This window comes from Balearica regulorum, chromosome W (genome assembly GCF_011004875.1).
Source record: "Balearica regulorum gibbericeps isolate bBalReg1 chromosome W, bBalReg1.pri, whole genome shotgun sequence".
In the NCBI taxonomy this organism is placed as follows: Eukaryota; Metazoa; Chordata; class Aves; order Gruiformes; family Gruidae; genus Balearica; species Balearica regulorum.
The window spans coordinates 12,438,526-12,453,806 of NC_046219.1; the positions used below are offsets into that span (position 1 = coordinate 12,438,526).

Consider the following 15,281-nt stretch of genomic DNA (forward strand, 5'->3'; position numbering starts at 1 on the left):
TTATTTCCTTTAATGTTTTGTTATAGGGCAAAACAGAACTCTGGACATGATGGTCAACTTGAGTTTCATTTTCAAGTGTTTTTTTTTTTCCTTTTCTTAAGAAAGCAGCACTAAAACACTACATAACAGCATGACATCTTGGGCCACTGTCATATCTCTAAGGAGTATTTCATACAAAATGCTTCACACACTTATGGAGACAGCATCAGGTAATTAAAATTGTGTGATCACAGATTTTTAGTTTTTAAAAAGACTTTTTTCTCCTCATAGCTTAAAATAGTTAAGTTGGTATTTATTTTCCTTCATAAACACTGAACAAAAACGTTCATTTCACACTAGCCTGATACAGCAGTGATGGATCACGTTTCCGGATTAAGTTATAAGAAGAATGAACAACACTACTTTTAAGTAAGAGACAATTCAGGGTCAACTTGATGAAGCCTAAAAGATTGAGCATCACAAAGTGGTAACTTTAGGACACTTCTCAGCTGAGATGCTATGACTACCCATCTACAGTCTTTTTCTGCTTTTATGCAAAGAAAACAAATTCATTTGAATGAACACTAAGAACATGGAATGCAGGTAGAATAAAAAGTATCAAATTTGAGCCACTGCTCTCTGAAGAGATTATATACGTGAATATACACACACAAAAAATACTATACATATATATAGTATCTATGAAGAGAGACAAAAAAGAATCAAATTTAGATGATAATCTATTTCAAAATAAGTCTCCTTACCTCACAGGTATTGTAATCTTCAGAATCCAACAGGCTGCAAAGCTTTGGCAAGAGTTCGGGCCAATTCTGTAATTCCCCTTTTGAAGCAATGGTTGTTATCAGAATGCCTAAGTGAATCAGAGGAATAAAGGAAACACGATCTCATATATCTTCACAGGTTTCACACCAATTTTTCTCATTTTACTCCTCTCAGAGATCTAAGGAGTTAAGAAATTTCTTGTTTTATTAAGAGCTGGCAAGCATAAAAAGAGGAAGTACATTTAATTACAAATGGTATTTGAAGGGCTTTGAAATGCAAAGGCAGGTTGTTCCTTCCTGCTAACATGAAGGGCTCATATGTGAGAAGTCAAGCACAAAGTAATTCCAGTTAAGGAAATAATCATGCCCAAACACTGCAGGGCGGGTTCTGCTCTAAGTTTACTAAAAACTACAAATATTGACCTCCAGTAAACATAGAGTATCCACCTCAAGTCACCTCCTCTTTATTATGATGCAAAAGCATGAACATGGGAAGCTGTAATTCAATAAATTTATAACCCAATGACAAATTATGTCTTTACAACTTTACTATATTTACACAAAACATTAAGGACACATTCTAAGACTGAGATACCTACTAAGAGCTTACACACTATGGCAGGTCATCCAGTGATCAGTTGTAGGGGCTGGCTGATTCAGATCCAGCAAACAGATAGAACAGCCTAAAGAGTCATTAATTCCATTTCCAGCACATACAAAAATCCCTAAGACTATTTCTCCTTGTCGTAATTTAGCTCCAGCCAGCAGCTGAGCACCACGCAGCTGCTCGCTCACCCCCTCCCCACGGCGGGATGGGGAGGAGAATGGGAAGACAAAGGTAAAACTCGTGGGTTGGGATAAGGACAGTTTATTGGGACAGCAAAGGGAGAGGCAAATAACAACAACAGTACTTAACAGAATATACACAATGGATGATACACAATGCAGTTTCTCACCCAACGACCGTACAATTCAGACTGCATGCTCAGACCCGTCCCAAAGCCGGACCATCCCTGAGCCACGCTTCATAAGCAGAACAAAATAAATGAATGTTCTTGCCTCCTAGACAAAGTACTTAAATTGTAAAATTATCTCCCTGACTTAGATCTGGCACAGGTTTGTAGAATTAACACAAGTTGAGAAACAAACTTAAGAATGAAATTCCTGGAACTCCTCTGGACCAACATGTGAGAGAAGTCATAAGTCTTAAAGGGGTTGGTAGTTTAGGAAAAAAGTTGTTTTAAAATCTTTTCAAGATCCTAGAAGTTTTCAGAAGGTGACAAATATTCTGTCCGTACTTGTAATATGTGCAAGCTTTCACAGCTAAAGGAAACACTATTTGAAAACTACTTTAAGTGTTCTTCAAAAAGGCTTATCCCAGACAGCAACAGGATAACCTAAGGAGGAAACACTTTCAGATGTGTAGGCAAGAAGCGACTTGAGGCCATCAACCCCTTGCAACAGAGACACATGCAGTTCAGACCATACACATCATTACGAGCTTTCTATAAAGGTCTGCAGAGAAGCCATTTAACGTTATGCTAGGGATGTTTTTTGGGGGATTTTTGTGGGTTTTTTTAAACGATGAAGAGACACTTTGGTGTGGAGAAAAATAAATAAATAGATAGATAGATAAATAGATAAATAAATAAATAAAAGTCAGGCTACCAGGAACTTAAAGAGGCAATAGGTATAGCATTTGAAGCTTTGTAAAAGGTTTTAAGAACAATGAAGAAACAGCCATATAAAATAAAGTTTCAGGCACTTATGTTCATGTTAAAAGAAATCTACATGGGCTTCTAATGAGCTTCATCTCCTTTCAAATGTGAAATATTTCCCACCTGCCTGCTGCTTTAGTTAGCCAACAGGGAACAGAAGACACCAGAGATTTGCCTTTGTGGCTTTCTCTGCAACACAGACACAGAAACAAGGACATCAGAAGAATAATCAAAGTAAAAAATAATCAATTTAGTAGTGTGCTTGTTTTGGCTGGGATAGAGTTAACTTTCTTCATAGTAGCTGGTATGGGGCTATGTTTTGGATTTTGCTTAAAATAGTGTTGATAACACAGAGATGTTTTCCTTATTGCTGAGCAGTGCTTCCACAGAGTCAAGGCCTTTTCTGCTTCTCATGTCACCCCACCAATAAGTGGGCTGGGGGTGCACAAGAAGTTGGGAGGGGTGTCAGGGATGAAGGTGTTTTGACATGGTTATGATTTAGTCAATTCAAAATTTATTAATAGAATGAGTTAAGTCAAAGGTTAAATTTTAGCATCACTTAATGATTGACTTATTTACAGATTTACAAGCAATTCAGTAAAATATATTGTGATCAAAACAGCAACTTAATTACAGATTCAAAGATGACAAGATTCACACTAACTTACTATAAGGTATATTAAATCAAAGTGTATAGGTACATATACATGTATATATATACACAAAACATGCAGGTACACACAGACAAACAGAAATATTTGGGCCCAGTGATATATGACACCTACACTGTTAAAGACAAATGTGTATATTTAAACACATAGATAGGTAGAGAGGTGGATGAAGGAAGCTAGCTTATAGTTACAATTTCCCTCCTTGAGTTTATAGTGAAAACTCACAATGCATTGGCATTCCTCAACAGGTGATAGTTGAGACTTGAGGAGGCTGACTTCACCCTGGCCTTCCATTGGCTTTGTTGGCAGATGGTCCCTCAAGGACTTTGTACCTGAGAGGTGTCCAAGCTCAGGGGAGATGCTGGTCACAGCCCACTGCAATCTAGGAGAGCTCCAAGGGTCTCACTTAGAATCGCTATTTATAGGGTCTGAGATAATTGACTTTTGTCAGGTACTTTTCCACTTCGGCCCAGCTCAGATGACGAAATATTCTGGTACTTTCCACAGTTGCACAGACTCAGAACTTTTCTGGCATCACCTCATTTTGAGCCACAACCCAGGTACAGGTGTACCAGGCTATCAGGAGATGATTGACTATCATTATTGTTCCCAAACAACAGGGGAGAAAGAGCATCACAATCCAAGTACAGATGTACCAGGTTGTTACCGTTCCCAAGCGAAGCAAGAACCAGGCATGTTAAGGGAGTGCCTTAAGGCTCTGGTCTGCTGCCTAGGCAAATGGCCGAGAAAAGAGGGGAAAAATTGCACCAAGTACCAAGTGGCTCAAGGCAGGGGGGGAGTTGCACCATGACAAGGAGACACAGCCAGGACAGCTGACCCAAACTGACCAAAGGGATATTCCATGCCATATGACGTCATGCTCAGCATATAAAGCTGGAGGAAGAGGAAGGAAGGGGGGGTGTTCAGAGTGATGGCATTTGTCTTCCCAAGTAAATGTTACGCGTGATGGAGCCCTGCTTTCCTGGAGATGGCTGAACATCTGCCTGCCGATGGGAAGCAGTGAATGAATTCATTGTTTTGCTTTGCTTGTGTGCATGGCTTTTGCTTTATCTGTTAAATTGTCTTTATCTCAGCCCATGAGTTTTCTCACTTTCATTCTTCTGATTCTGTCCCCAGTCCAACCAGAGGAAGGTGAGCAAGCAGCTGTCTGGTGCTTAATTGCCAGCTGGGGTTAAACCACAACAAGTAGCTTGCAGCTTTTTGAACAGATTTGGGCTAGAGTTGACAGTTAAACAAGGCCTTCCCTTCTGACAAACATACTAAGCTACAAGGTTAGAAACCGGAAACTGAAAATCTTTATAAAGGTGGTCTTGGAATTGTAATGAACTTAATTAGAAATCAGTATAACAGAATCTCTTGATAATTCACTTGACAAATATGAAATCTAACAAGCTGTCCTGGTTTCGCCTAGGACAGAGTTAACTTTCACAAGAAGCTGGGAGGGGACACAGCCAGGACAGGTGACCCAAACTAGCCAAAGGTTCCATATCATACGATGTCGTGTAGTGCTTAGCTGCCATTGACAGTCCTTTCTGGTACCTAAATGGGGCCTGAAGGGTTGAGATAACAACAGATCTGACCTGAGCATGTTAAAAAAAAAGTTGTTATAAGTATTTATTGTATTATTTTAAACAGCCGCTGGTCACAATGGTGTTTTGTTTGGTCACGTGGCTGTGGTATGTAAACCTGTATTTGCTGTATGTATTCCTTGTGGCGCTGTTTACCAACTCTGGGAGAGGGGTTAGGATTCTCATTTTGCTGTCCTGTGCGATATCAACTTATGATATGATAACATCAACGGTCATGAGCTTAAGTTGGAATTTGTATGAGGCTTTGCTGTCATGCCCATACCTCAGATGACATCTCTTGGAATTGTTTAATAATTACACCCAATCTATGGGGAACACGGGGGGGGCATACTTTCTCCCACTCTTTCACCTCCCCTTTTTCCTTCAGGCTGGTTACAACAGCTTTTGAGAATTTTGAATACCCTTGGAATGTTCAAGCCAGCATGCTCTTATTGCTAGGTGTGTTGGGTTTGCATGGCAAGGTTTTGGTAGTGGGGGGGGCTACAGGGGTGGCTTCTGTGAGAAGCTGCTAGAAGCTTCCCCTGTGTCTGATAGAGCCAATGCCAGCAGGCTCCAAGATGGAATAGCCACTGGCCAAGGCCAAGCCAATCAGCGCCTCTGTGATAACATATTTAAGAAGGGAAAAACAGTTAGAGAGAGCTTTTGCAGCCAGAGAGTGAGAAGATGTAAGAACATCTGCAGACACCAAGGTCAGTGCAGAAGGAGGGGGAGGAGGTGCTCCAGGTGCTGGAGCAGAGATCCCCCTGCAGCCTGTGGTGAAGACCATGGTGAAGCAGGCTGTCCCCCTGCAGCCCATGGAGGAAGGATGAGGGGGTGTAGAGATTCCACCTGCAGCCCGTGGAGGACCCCACGCCGGAGCAGGTGGAGGCACCTGAAGGAGGCTGTGACCCCGTGGGAAGCCCACGCTGGAGCAAGCTCCTGGCAGGACCTGTGGCCCCATGGAGAGAGGAGCCCATGCCAGAGCAGGTTTGCTGGCAGGACTTGTGACCCCTTGGGGGGACCCACGCTGGAGCAGTTTGCTCCTGAAGGTCTGCATCCCATAGAAGAGACCCATGCTGGAGCAGTTCATGAAGGACTGTAGCCCGTGGGAGAGACTCACGTTGGAGAAGTTCGTGAAGGACTGTCTCCCGTGAGAGGGACCCCACGCTGGAGCAGGGGAACGATGAGAGGAGTCCTCCCCCAAGGATGAAGAAGCGGCAGAAACAACGTGTGATGAACTGACCGTAACCCCCATTCCCCGTCCCCCTGTGCCACTAAGGGGGGGTGGAGGTTGAAGCCAGGAGCGAAGTTGAGAACCAGAGGTAATCACCCGATCCCTGTCCCTGAGTGAGCTGCGAGATATGAGAAAAGATCTCAGCCGCCTTCCAGGGGAGCACATCATTACCTGGCTGCTCCGATGCTGGGATAACGGGGCCAGTAGCCTGGAACTGGAGGGTAGAGAAGCCAAGCAGCTGGGATCCCTGTCTAGGGAAGGGGGCATTGACAAGGCAATTGGGAAGAAGGCACAGGGCCTCAGTCTCTGGAGGCGACTCCTGTCAAGTGTGAGGGAAAGGTATCCCTTCAGTGAAGATGTTGTATGTCATCCAGGCAAGTGGACCACCGTGGAACGAGGTATGCAATATCTGAGGGAATTAGCTGTGTGGGAGATGGTTTATTATGACCCAGACAACACACAATTGCCCACAGACCCTGACTAAGTCCAGTGCACACGACTCACGTGGTGGAAGTTTGTACGGAGCGCACCATCAGTGGATGAAGTGGCTGGCCAACTCTGGCAATATGAAGAAAGTCTCTCTTCCTCCCTCGTCTCGGCTGTGGAGAAACTGTTCCGTAAGATCCAGCAACTTGAAGAGAATATGTCCTATATCCCACCTGTACGGACCAGTATCTCAGCTATTAGGAGTAAGTGTTCCTCTGCTCGAGAGAGAGGATAAAAAGGGTAGACACCATGAGGTACACTGTGGATTTACCTGCGTGACCACAGAGAAGACATGAGGAAGTGGTATGGAGAACCAAACTCGACCCTAGAGGCACGAGTACATGAGCTGTAAGGAAAAACAATTTTAAATGAGGGTTCTTCCAGGAAAAATGTCACTCCAGTTCCCAACGTGCAGTCCCCCAGTCCGAGTAGAAGGTCTGATCGTACGTATGACCCTCTTGAAGGGACTTCTAAGTCCTTTTTGCAAGAAATGAGTAACGAATACGACGACGAGGACTAGAGGGGCCCTGCCTCCAGCCAAGTGGAGGAAAGGGACAACCAGGTTTATCGGACTGTGTGGATCCAATGGCCTGGCACGTTAGATCCACAAGAGTATAAGGCTCTAGTGGACACTAGTGCACTGCACAGTGTACCCTACTGCCATCAAGCTATGAAGGGGTGGAAGCCATCTGTATTTCTGGAGTGACAGGGGGATCCCAACAGCTAACTGTACTGGAAGCTGAAGTGAGTCTAACTGGGAATGACTGGGAAAAGCATCCCATTGTGACTGGCCCAGAGGATCCATGCATCCTTGGCATAGACTACCTCCGGAGAGGGTATTTCAAGGACCCAAAAGGGTACCAGTGGGCTTTTGGCATAGCTGCCCTGAAGGTGGGGGAAATTGAACCGTTGTGTAGTCTATCCGGTCTCTCGGAGGACCCTTCTGTTGTGAGGTTGCTCAGGGTCGAAGAGCAACAGGCGCCAATCGCTACCACAGCGGTGCACCGGTGGCAATACCGCACCAACAGAGACTCCCTGGTTCCCATCCACAAGCTAATTCATCAACTGGAGGGTCAGGGAGTGATCAGCAGAACCCACTCACCCTTTAACAGTCCCATATGGCCAGTGCGGAAGTCCAATGGAGAGTGGAGGCTGACGGTAGACTATCGTGGCCTGAATGAAGTCACACCGCCCATGAGTGCTGCCGTGCCAGACATGCTGGAACTTCAATATGAACTGGAGTCAAAGGCAGCCAAATGGTACGCCAGAATTGATATAGCTAATGCATTTTTCTCGATCCCTTTGGCAGCGGAGTGCAGGCCACAGTTTGCCTTCACTTGGAGGGGCATCCAGTACACCTGGAATCGACTGCCCCAGGGGTGGAAACACAGCCCCACCATTTGCCATGGACTGATCCAGGCTGCACTGGAACAGGGTGAAGCCCCAGAGCACCTGCAATACATTGACTACATCATCATATGGGGCAACTCAGCAGCAGAGGAAGTTTCTGAGAAAGGGAAGAAAATAATCCAAATCCTGCTGAAAGCTGGCTTCGCCATAAAGCAAAGTAAGGTCAAGGGACCTGCACAGGAGATGCAGCTTTTAGGAGTAAAATGGAAGATGGGCGTCATCAGATCCCAGTGGATGTGGTCAACAAAATAGCAGCCATGTCTCCACTGACTAGCAAAAAGGAAACACAAGCTTTCTTAGGCGTTGTGGGTTCTTGGAGGATGCACATTCCAAATTACAGTCTGATCGTAAGCCCTCTCTATCAGGTGACCCAGAAGAAGAATGATTTTGAATGGGACCCTGAGCAATGACAAGCCTTTGAACAAATTAAACAGGAAATAGTTCATGCAGTAGCCCTGCTGCATGGAGTCACGCACGATGAGTTGCAGAAGCTGCTGAAGGAGAAGGTGAATGGATCCAGTTTGCAGAGGTGAAAGCCATCCACCTGGCTTTAGACATTGCTGAAAGAGAAAAGTGGCCGATGCTCTACCTCTATATTGACTCATGGATGGTGACAAATGCCCTGTGGGGGTGGTTACAGCAATGGAAGCAGAGCAACTGGCAGCGCAAAGGCAAACTCATCTCTGGTATGGAGGACGATGGATGAAATATAAATATGGGGAAGCATGGCAGATTGATTACATCACACTCCCACAAACCTGCCAAGGCAAGTGCCACGTGCTTACAATGGTGGTATTGGTAGATGGTATAGAATAAGGGGTGAATAATGTCTTAGTTTTTTGCTAGAATAGAGTTAATTTTCACCAGAAGCTGGGATGGGACACAGCCAGGACAGGTGACCCAAACTAGCCAAAGGGGGTATTCTATACCATATGACCTCGTGCTCAGTATATGAGGGGGGCTTGTCGGGAGGCTCCGGTCAGTGAGCAAATTGCATTCTGTATCACCTGCTTTGTATATTCTAAGTACTGTTGTTGTTATTTCTCTCTCTCCCTTTGCTGTCCCAGTAAACTGTCCTTATCCCAACCCGCATTTTAACTTTTTCTTCCAATTCTCCTCCCCATCTCACCCCATCCCACCAGGGGCAGGGGGGGAGGAGTGAGCGAGCAGCCCTGTGGTGATTAGCTGTGCTGGGGCTAAACCAGGACACAAGTACAGCAGTTGAGTTAATTGAGTAGTAAACACATGAGAGAACAGACTCCAGAGGGATGTCAGAAATCATTAAAAACAGAAGTGTAATTGTCATGACAGCATATTTTATGTCACTATTCCAATTACATGCAACCCCAGTTTACAGCATCAACTCTACAATAAAAAATTTGAACGTAAAGAAAAAGCAACTACGCTTCAGTACTTTCATGCCAGTAACAGGACAGGGGAAAGGTTGCAGGTTTTGGGGTGGTGTTTTGCCTCTGTAGCTCTGTGCTTCCCCCCTCCCCGCTTAGGCCATAACCACCATTTAGGGGTTGTGCTAGCTGCATCCAGCTTACACTGGACTTTGGGGGATGGATGGCAACATGGTAGCCAAGGGCTGTCTGGAATAGTGACCCAGGCATCTTTCTGGTATGCAAATATGACTATAAGTCATTCATCTTACTCTATAAATAGTGGACAGCCCAGAGCCTCTTGAGCTCTTCTGCCCAGCAACGGGTTGCATGCCAGAATCTACCCTTGAGTAGGGATGCCTCTCAAGGTTACTCCTCAAGGTTGAGAGATTCCTTGCTGCCATGGATCCTTGGTAAGTGACTAATAGCATGCTAAACTTTGAAATCTTAGCTAAGTGATATAAAGGATTGATTGTGCATATATAATCCTTTAGACATAAACAGCTGTCCAAGTCTGGGACTAGGATTGGATCTAGCCGCACCTAGACTCCTCTCTGAGAAGGAGTTTAGAAAGCAAGGGGGTCCTCTCTGAACTTCATGACTCAACGGGAGAGTCTCCCTGACAATTTTGTCTGACTCTGTCCTCTATGCAGTAAATAATCCAGTGTACCTTGCCATCGAATCTTGTTAAACCACTGCTGCATTTACCATTGAACTTTGTTAACTCACTGGTTTATATCATTAAAGTATATTGTTGCTTCTCTCTTACAAGTTAAGTGCATGACTCCATCTGTGACAGATTCCTAAAGTTGATTTCTGAACCCCTCAATTCTAAAAAGTAGAACTTCATGACAGAATTCCCCCCTCATAGGGCAATCATTAAGTTTCACTTTCCATCTGCAATGAAGCTCTCCAGTCCTGCCACTACTCTTAAACACTCAAACTATTTCCCCTGTTTGCTTTTAAGCAGGGAGCTATGCTAAGGTCCTGCCTAGACTAGAATCCCCAGAAAGTTTTAAGAACAGTCATAGACACCTCCTAAATAGATGCATTTATTTCCTGGTAAGTTTGTGGGTCCTCAACACATGCAGCCATCTTTTTTGAACTTGAATCCATATTTCAATGTTGGCACAAGGGTTTTTAAAATCTGTACCACATGAGAGGTTCCACACTGATACTCATTTGGGGGTTAAAACAGGGAAAAGCTAAGTAAGGATAAAAAAATGTGTAGTTACCATTTGGTCTCAAATCACAGTTCTAAAATAGACTCTATTGCCATTTTCATTGTCCTCAGTGAGGTGACTTCTGATAATGTAATTAATCAGCTTGCCTCCATCTTGGTCAAAAGGTATCAGCTTTTGTCTGGTTAGCACCAGATGCCAGAGACCACAAAGGCTGCATTAATTCTTCCCTGATGGTACTTTGATGTACTTGCTCATCTTCCTCTCAGAATTCCAGAGATCTTATTTGCTGTTGGCCCATTAAATTGATAGTGCTTGAACAGCAAAAACATGTATGCATCTCAAAGAGCACCTATGACTAGCACATGCCAATTCATATGCTAACAAGGCAGCCTAGACAGGTAGCAATATATTTACACCTAGCTAGTATCAAGAGACCAGTGCGTACTGGACCAACCTCACTTAAGACAGAAGTCTACAAGGCACCAACATTTAATTACTTCACACAAGAGGGTGCAAAACACACTATAAACAGCAACTCTTATTATGTAAGGATACAGTTCATCAGTTGGTACGCATCTTCAGAGTACGTATATATTTGAATGATCCCTGCAAGGACCACTTAAAGCTCAACAGTAATTGAGCTACTAATCCACAAATGTTTCCTACTAGAACTCAAAGAATAAACTGCTCAAGACCAACCAAACAACAGCCCACATCCCACTCCCTCCCCCAGCCACCACCACCACCAAACCACCCTAAAACAGCAATCTAAACAGAGCTGTAATATATTCTTATACTCTTTAGTCAGCTCCATTCCACTGACAACTCCTATGAACAAACAAGCAAGCACAACTCTCCTACAACCTGAAATCACAAAAGCACCTGCCACTCAAAGACTTGTTCCTACTGTCATTAAGGAAATGGGGCATTAATAAAATTCACAGTAAAGCAGCTTCATGAGGGATGAGACAGCAGGAAAAAGCAAAGAGATCGATATTTTTCTCTAGTCCAAAGTCCTTAACCCAGATGTCTGGAGAAGGAATCCTACAGAAAAAGCAAAGGATTCTAAAGGAGCAATAAGGATTCTAAAGGAGCAATAAGGATTCTAAAGGAGCAACAACTGGTAGATTATTTTATAACAGAAATCAGCTGACACAAGCTGAATTCCTTTCTGAACTTGCACCCACTCCTGTTTTTTTTTCTACTGTACTTAAATATACATTTATTTTACTTTTTTCTAGTTTTTGGAGTGGACGAGTAAAATTACTACGATTGTAGTAATTGAAGGAAATCACATTCTCAAGGAGCAGACAGAAAAGCAACATTACCTAGAAATAAGTAAAAATAACACAAATATGCATGTTATGGAAGAGGTGTACCAAAACATAGTATTTAGGAAATAAGAAATCAATGCAAAAAAACCACTTCTGGCTGATGTTCCGATCACCACACTTTATCTACTGTTTTCTGACAGAAGGTATTTAAAAAACAGAAACTCATTATGTTAATGTGTCGTGCATGGTATAATGATTCCCTGAAGGGGTGTGCATATGGAGGGGGGCAGGAAGGAAATCAACTAACAGAAGTGTTTCATTGATGCAAGTGGAGTGCTGAAATAGTTCTGAAGTCAGACTTTTACCTTGTTCCTGTTTTTAGGTATAAAAATTGGCAGCAAGCTGAATTTCAGTAGATTCAAGTAAACTTATGTTCAGTCACATTTCAAGAGATATGAACTGAAATGCTAAATGAATTTTAAGAGAACAGGAAGCAAAAATAAGTGTGACTTTCATATATTCACACTGAAGATTAATATCAGCATCAAAACATGGTGTAGTTGTGACAATTATCAGAAGCAGTTTTAGGAGTTTAATAACTCTCACTCACGAATGCAGTTCTCACTTTTATCAGTAACATTTTTAGTGTGTGGAAGACAGCAATAAGAGTAAACTTACCTACAGTAGCTCTAATTAAGGGGGAGGAATCACCAATGTTGTTCAGACATTCACTTTTAATGAAGTCAGTTACCTCATTTGGAAAGTTGTGAAAATGTGCTTTTACGTTATTCTTCAAGATGAGACCACTCAAGGAACGTGTCGGTTCATCTGCAACAGAAAATAATTACATTCAAACTTTGATCAGCTCATAGGATAAAGCAGATTTCCAGAACAATGCAACAAGATCAAAGCTTATAGTGAGAGATATTAATCTTTATTTCCTTATCTCTCCTTCCAAATATACCCATCAATTCATGCAACAGTATTTTAGTTTCAGATTCATTATTTCTATTTATTCAAAATTAGAATATTAGTATTGCAAATTCTACACTTTAAGAAAGTTTTGTATAGATATAAGCAAGGGATAGATCTGAACTCATGGGATGTAGGAGACTCATGAAAGAGATTAATCAACCAAAGACAGACATTCAGACATTCAGTACAGGAGAGACATGGAGCTGCTGGAGTGAGTCCAGAGGAGGGCCACGAAGCTGATCAGAGGGCTGGAGCACCTCTCCTATGAGGACAGGCTGAGAGAGTTGGGATTGTTCAGCCTGGAGAAAAGGAGGCTCCGGGGAGATCTAATTGCAGCTTTCCAATACCTGAAGGGGGCCTACAGGAAAGCTGGAGAGGGACTGTTTGTCAGGGAGTGTAGTGACAGGAGAAGGGGTAATGGGTTCAAGCTGAAGGAGGGTCGATTTAGATTAGATGTTAGGAAGAAATTCTTCACTGTGAGGGTGGTGAGGCACTGGCACAGGTTGCCCAGGGAGGTTGTGAAGGCCCCCTCCCTGGAAGTGTTCAAGGCCAGGTTGGATGAGGCTTTGGGCAATGTGGTCTAGTGGAGGGTGTCCCTGCCCGCAGCAGGGGGGTTGGAACTAGATGATCTTTAAGGTCCCTTCCAACCCAAACCATTCTATGATTCTATGATTATACTGACAGGCTTGCTGTAGCACTATTACTGTATGAAATAGATAACAATACAACTTTCACCATAGTAAAACCTAGAAATGAGGTAGGGACTATGCAGTAAGTTCGCCGGTCCCTACTCCCACAAAAATACAGTGTTCAATTTTTCTACAAAATATTGTACTCCCTTCAGATACCAGCTGTTCTATTAATCTATTAAATTAATAGAGGGAGAAGAAAAAAGGCTTTAAACAATGTTAACAAGTAAGTGTTATATAGTGTGAACCATAAGAAAAAAGCTACCAGACTTGACCTAAACAGAGTCTGGTTTGCCCGTGACAGTAATTGGTGAATGATCTCTCCCTGTCCTTATCTCGACCCACGAGCCTTTTGTTATATTTTCTCTCCCCTGCCTAGTTAAGGAGGAGGAGTGATAGAGTGGCTTGGGGGGGGGGCACCTGGCCTCCAGCCAGGGTCAACCCACCACAGAAGCTGATGTTTAACCTCCGTATACAGCTAGCACCACACAGCCGCTCACTCACTCCCCTCACAGCAGGGTGAGGGAGAGAATCAGAAGGGTAAAAATGAGAAAACTCGTGGGTTGAGATAAAGACAGTTTAATAAGCAAAGCAAAACAAGGAATTCATTCACCACTTCCCATCAGCAGGCAGGTGTTCAGCCATCTCCAGGAAAGCAGGGCTCCATCACACATAACAGTTACTTGGGAAGACAAATGCCATCACTCCAAACGTCCTCTCCCTTCCTTCCTCTTTCCCAAGCCCCTTATATGCTGAGCATGACGTCATATGGAATGGAATATCCCTTTGGTCAGTTTGGGGTCAGCTGTCCCAGCTGTGTTCCCTCCCAAATTCTTGTGCACCCCCAGCCTACTTGCTGGCAGGGCAGTGTGAGGAACAGAAAAGGTCCTGACTCCGTGTAAGCACTGCTCAGCAGTAACAAAAACATCCCTGTGTCATCAATGCTGTTTTCAGCACAAATCCAAAACATACCCCCATACTACCTACTATGAAGAAAATTAACTGTCCCAGACCAAATCAGAACAGAAGCCTTGATTTGGGCAAGAAGTAAGGATGTTCAAAGTTCCTTTGCACCAAGAGTTACAGTTTACACAGATCTACTCTAGGCCTTCAAAACTATTAACATCACAATAGAAATATAAGCAAAATAAGAGATATCACTTTCAAATATAAAGTATTTTAAAACTAAAAGTCACTGCATCACAACGCCAGGACTCTCAATATATCCATTATGACTGACTGAGGGCCATTAAAAATACTTTCTATTGTGATCTGTGCTAGTTAGAACAGAAATGGCACAATTCAGAAGAGAAGGGTTTGTTAAAATTCATTTTATTCAACTGATTTTGAGCTCCAAAACCAGAATGCTATCATATGAACATAAAAACAAGATTAAAAGTGTATTTCAGTCTTTGTAAAGAAGCATTATTTTTCATGCTCTTTAACTATAAATATACTGATTTACAAACATAGCTTTTACATAGAATTCAGTAATTTTATAAATCAGGAATGCACCCTATGCACATATATTTGAAACAATTCTGTAACTTCACCTACACTATTGGTTTTAAATACCCACAAACTTCTAAACAACGTAAAAATAAAAGTCATTCCACTTGCACAGCACTGTATTTACACAGCCAACAACTTTTTTTGGGAGAATAGATTTATTATTTTAAATAAAAATATTAAAGAGTAGATGAGTGGACAAACCTCTCTCAACTACAGAATTTGGTTATGAGATGTGACAAGCTATACTATTATTGCTTGACAAGTTGTTGTGTTTTAGCCCCAGCCGGCAGCTGAGCACCACGCAACAGTTCGCTCAACCACGTCCTAGAACCACGCTGCCCCTCCCCGACTAGCCCCCTTTTATGCTGAGCATGACGTCACATGGTATGGAAT

The 15,281-nt window shown here is 43.0% G+C and overlaps 1 protein-coding gene and 1 long non-coding RNA gene across 7 annotated transcripts in view; one reads left to right on the top strand and one right to left on the bottom strand.

Moving 5' to 3' along the window:
- Positions 1 to 15,281, top strand: part of LOC142599245 (uncharacterized) — an 830,374-nt gene that overhangs the window by 276,821 nt on the left and 538,272 nt on the right. The window contains exon 2 of the long non-coding RNA XR_012832874.1: positions 5,552 to 6,029. This is a non-coding gene — a long non-coding RNA (uncharacterized LOC142599245). The remainder of the gene's footprint in view (positions 1 to 5,551; positions 6,030 to 15,281) is intronic.
- Positions 1 to 15,281, bottom strand: part of LOC142599155 (transportin-1-like) — a 101,349-nt gene that overhangs the window by 47,972 nt on the left and 38,096 nt on the right. For all 6 annotated transcript variants that reach the window (XM_075738894.1, XM_075738891.1, XM_075738893.1 and 3 more), the window contains exons 4-5: positions 12,391 to 12,540; positions 744 to 850 (exon numbers count right to left, since the gene is read on the bottom strand). In XM_075738894.1, coding sequence (XP_075595009.1) covers positions 744 to 850; positions 12,391 to 12,540 — 257 coding nt within the window. The remainder of the gene's footprint in view (positions 1 to 743; positions 851 to 12,390; positions 12,541 to 15,281) is intronic.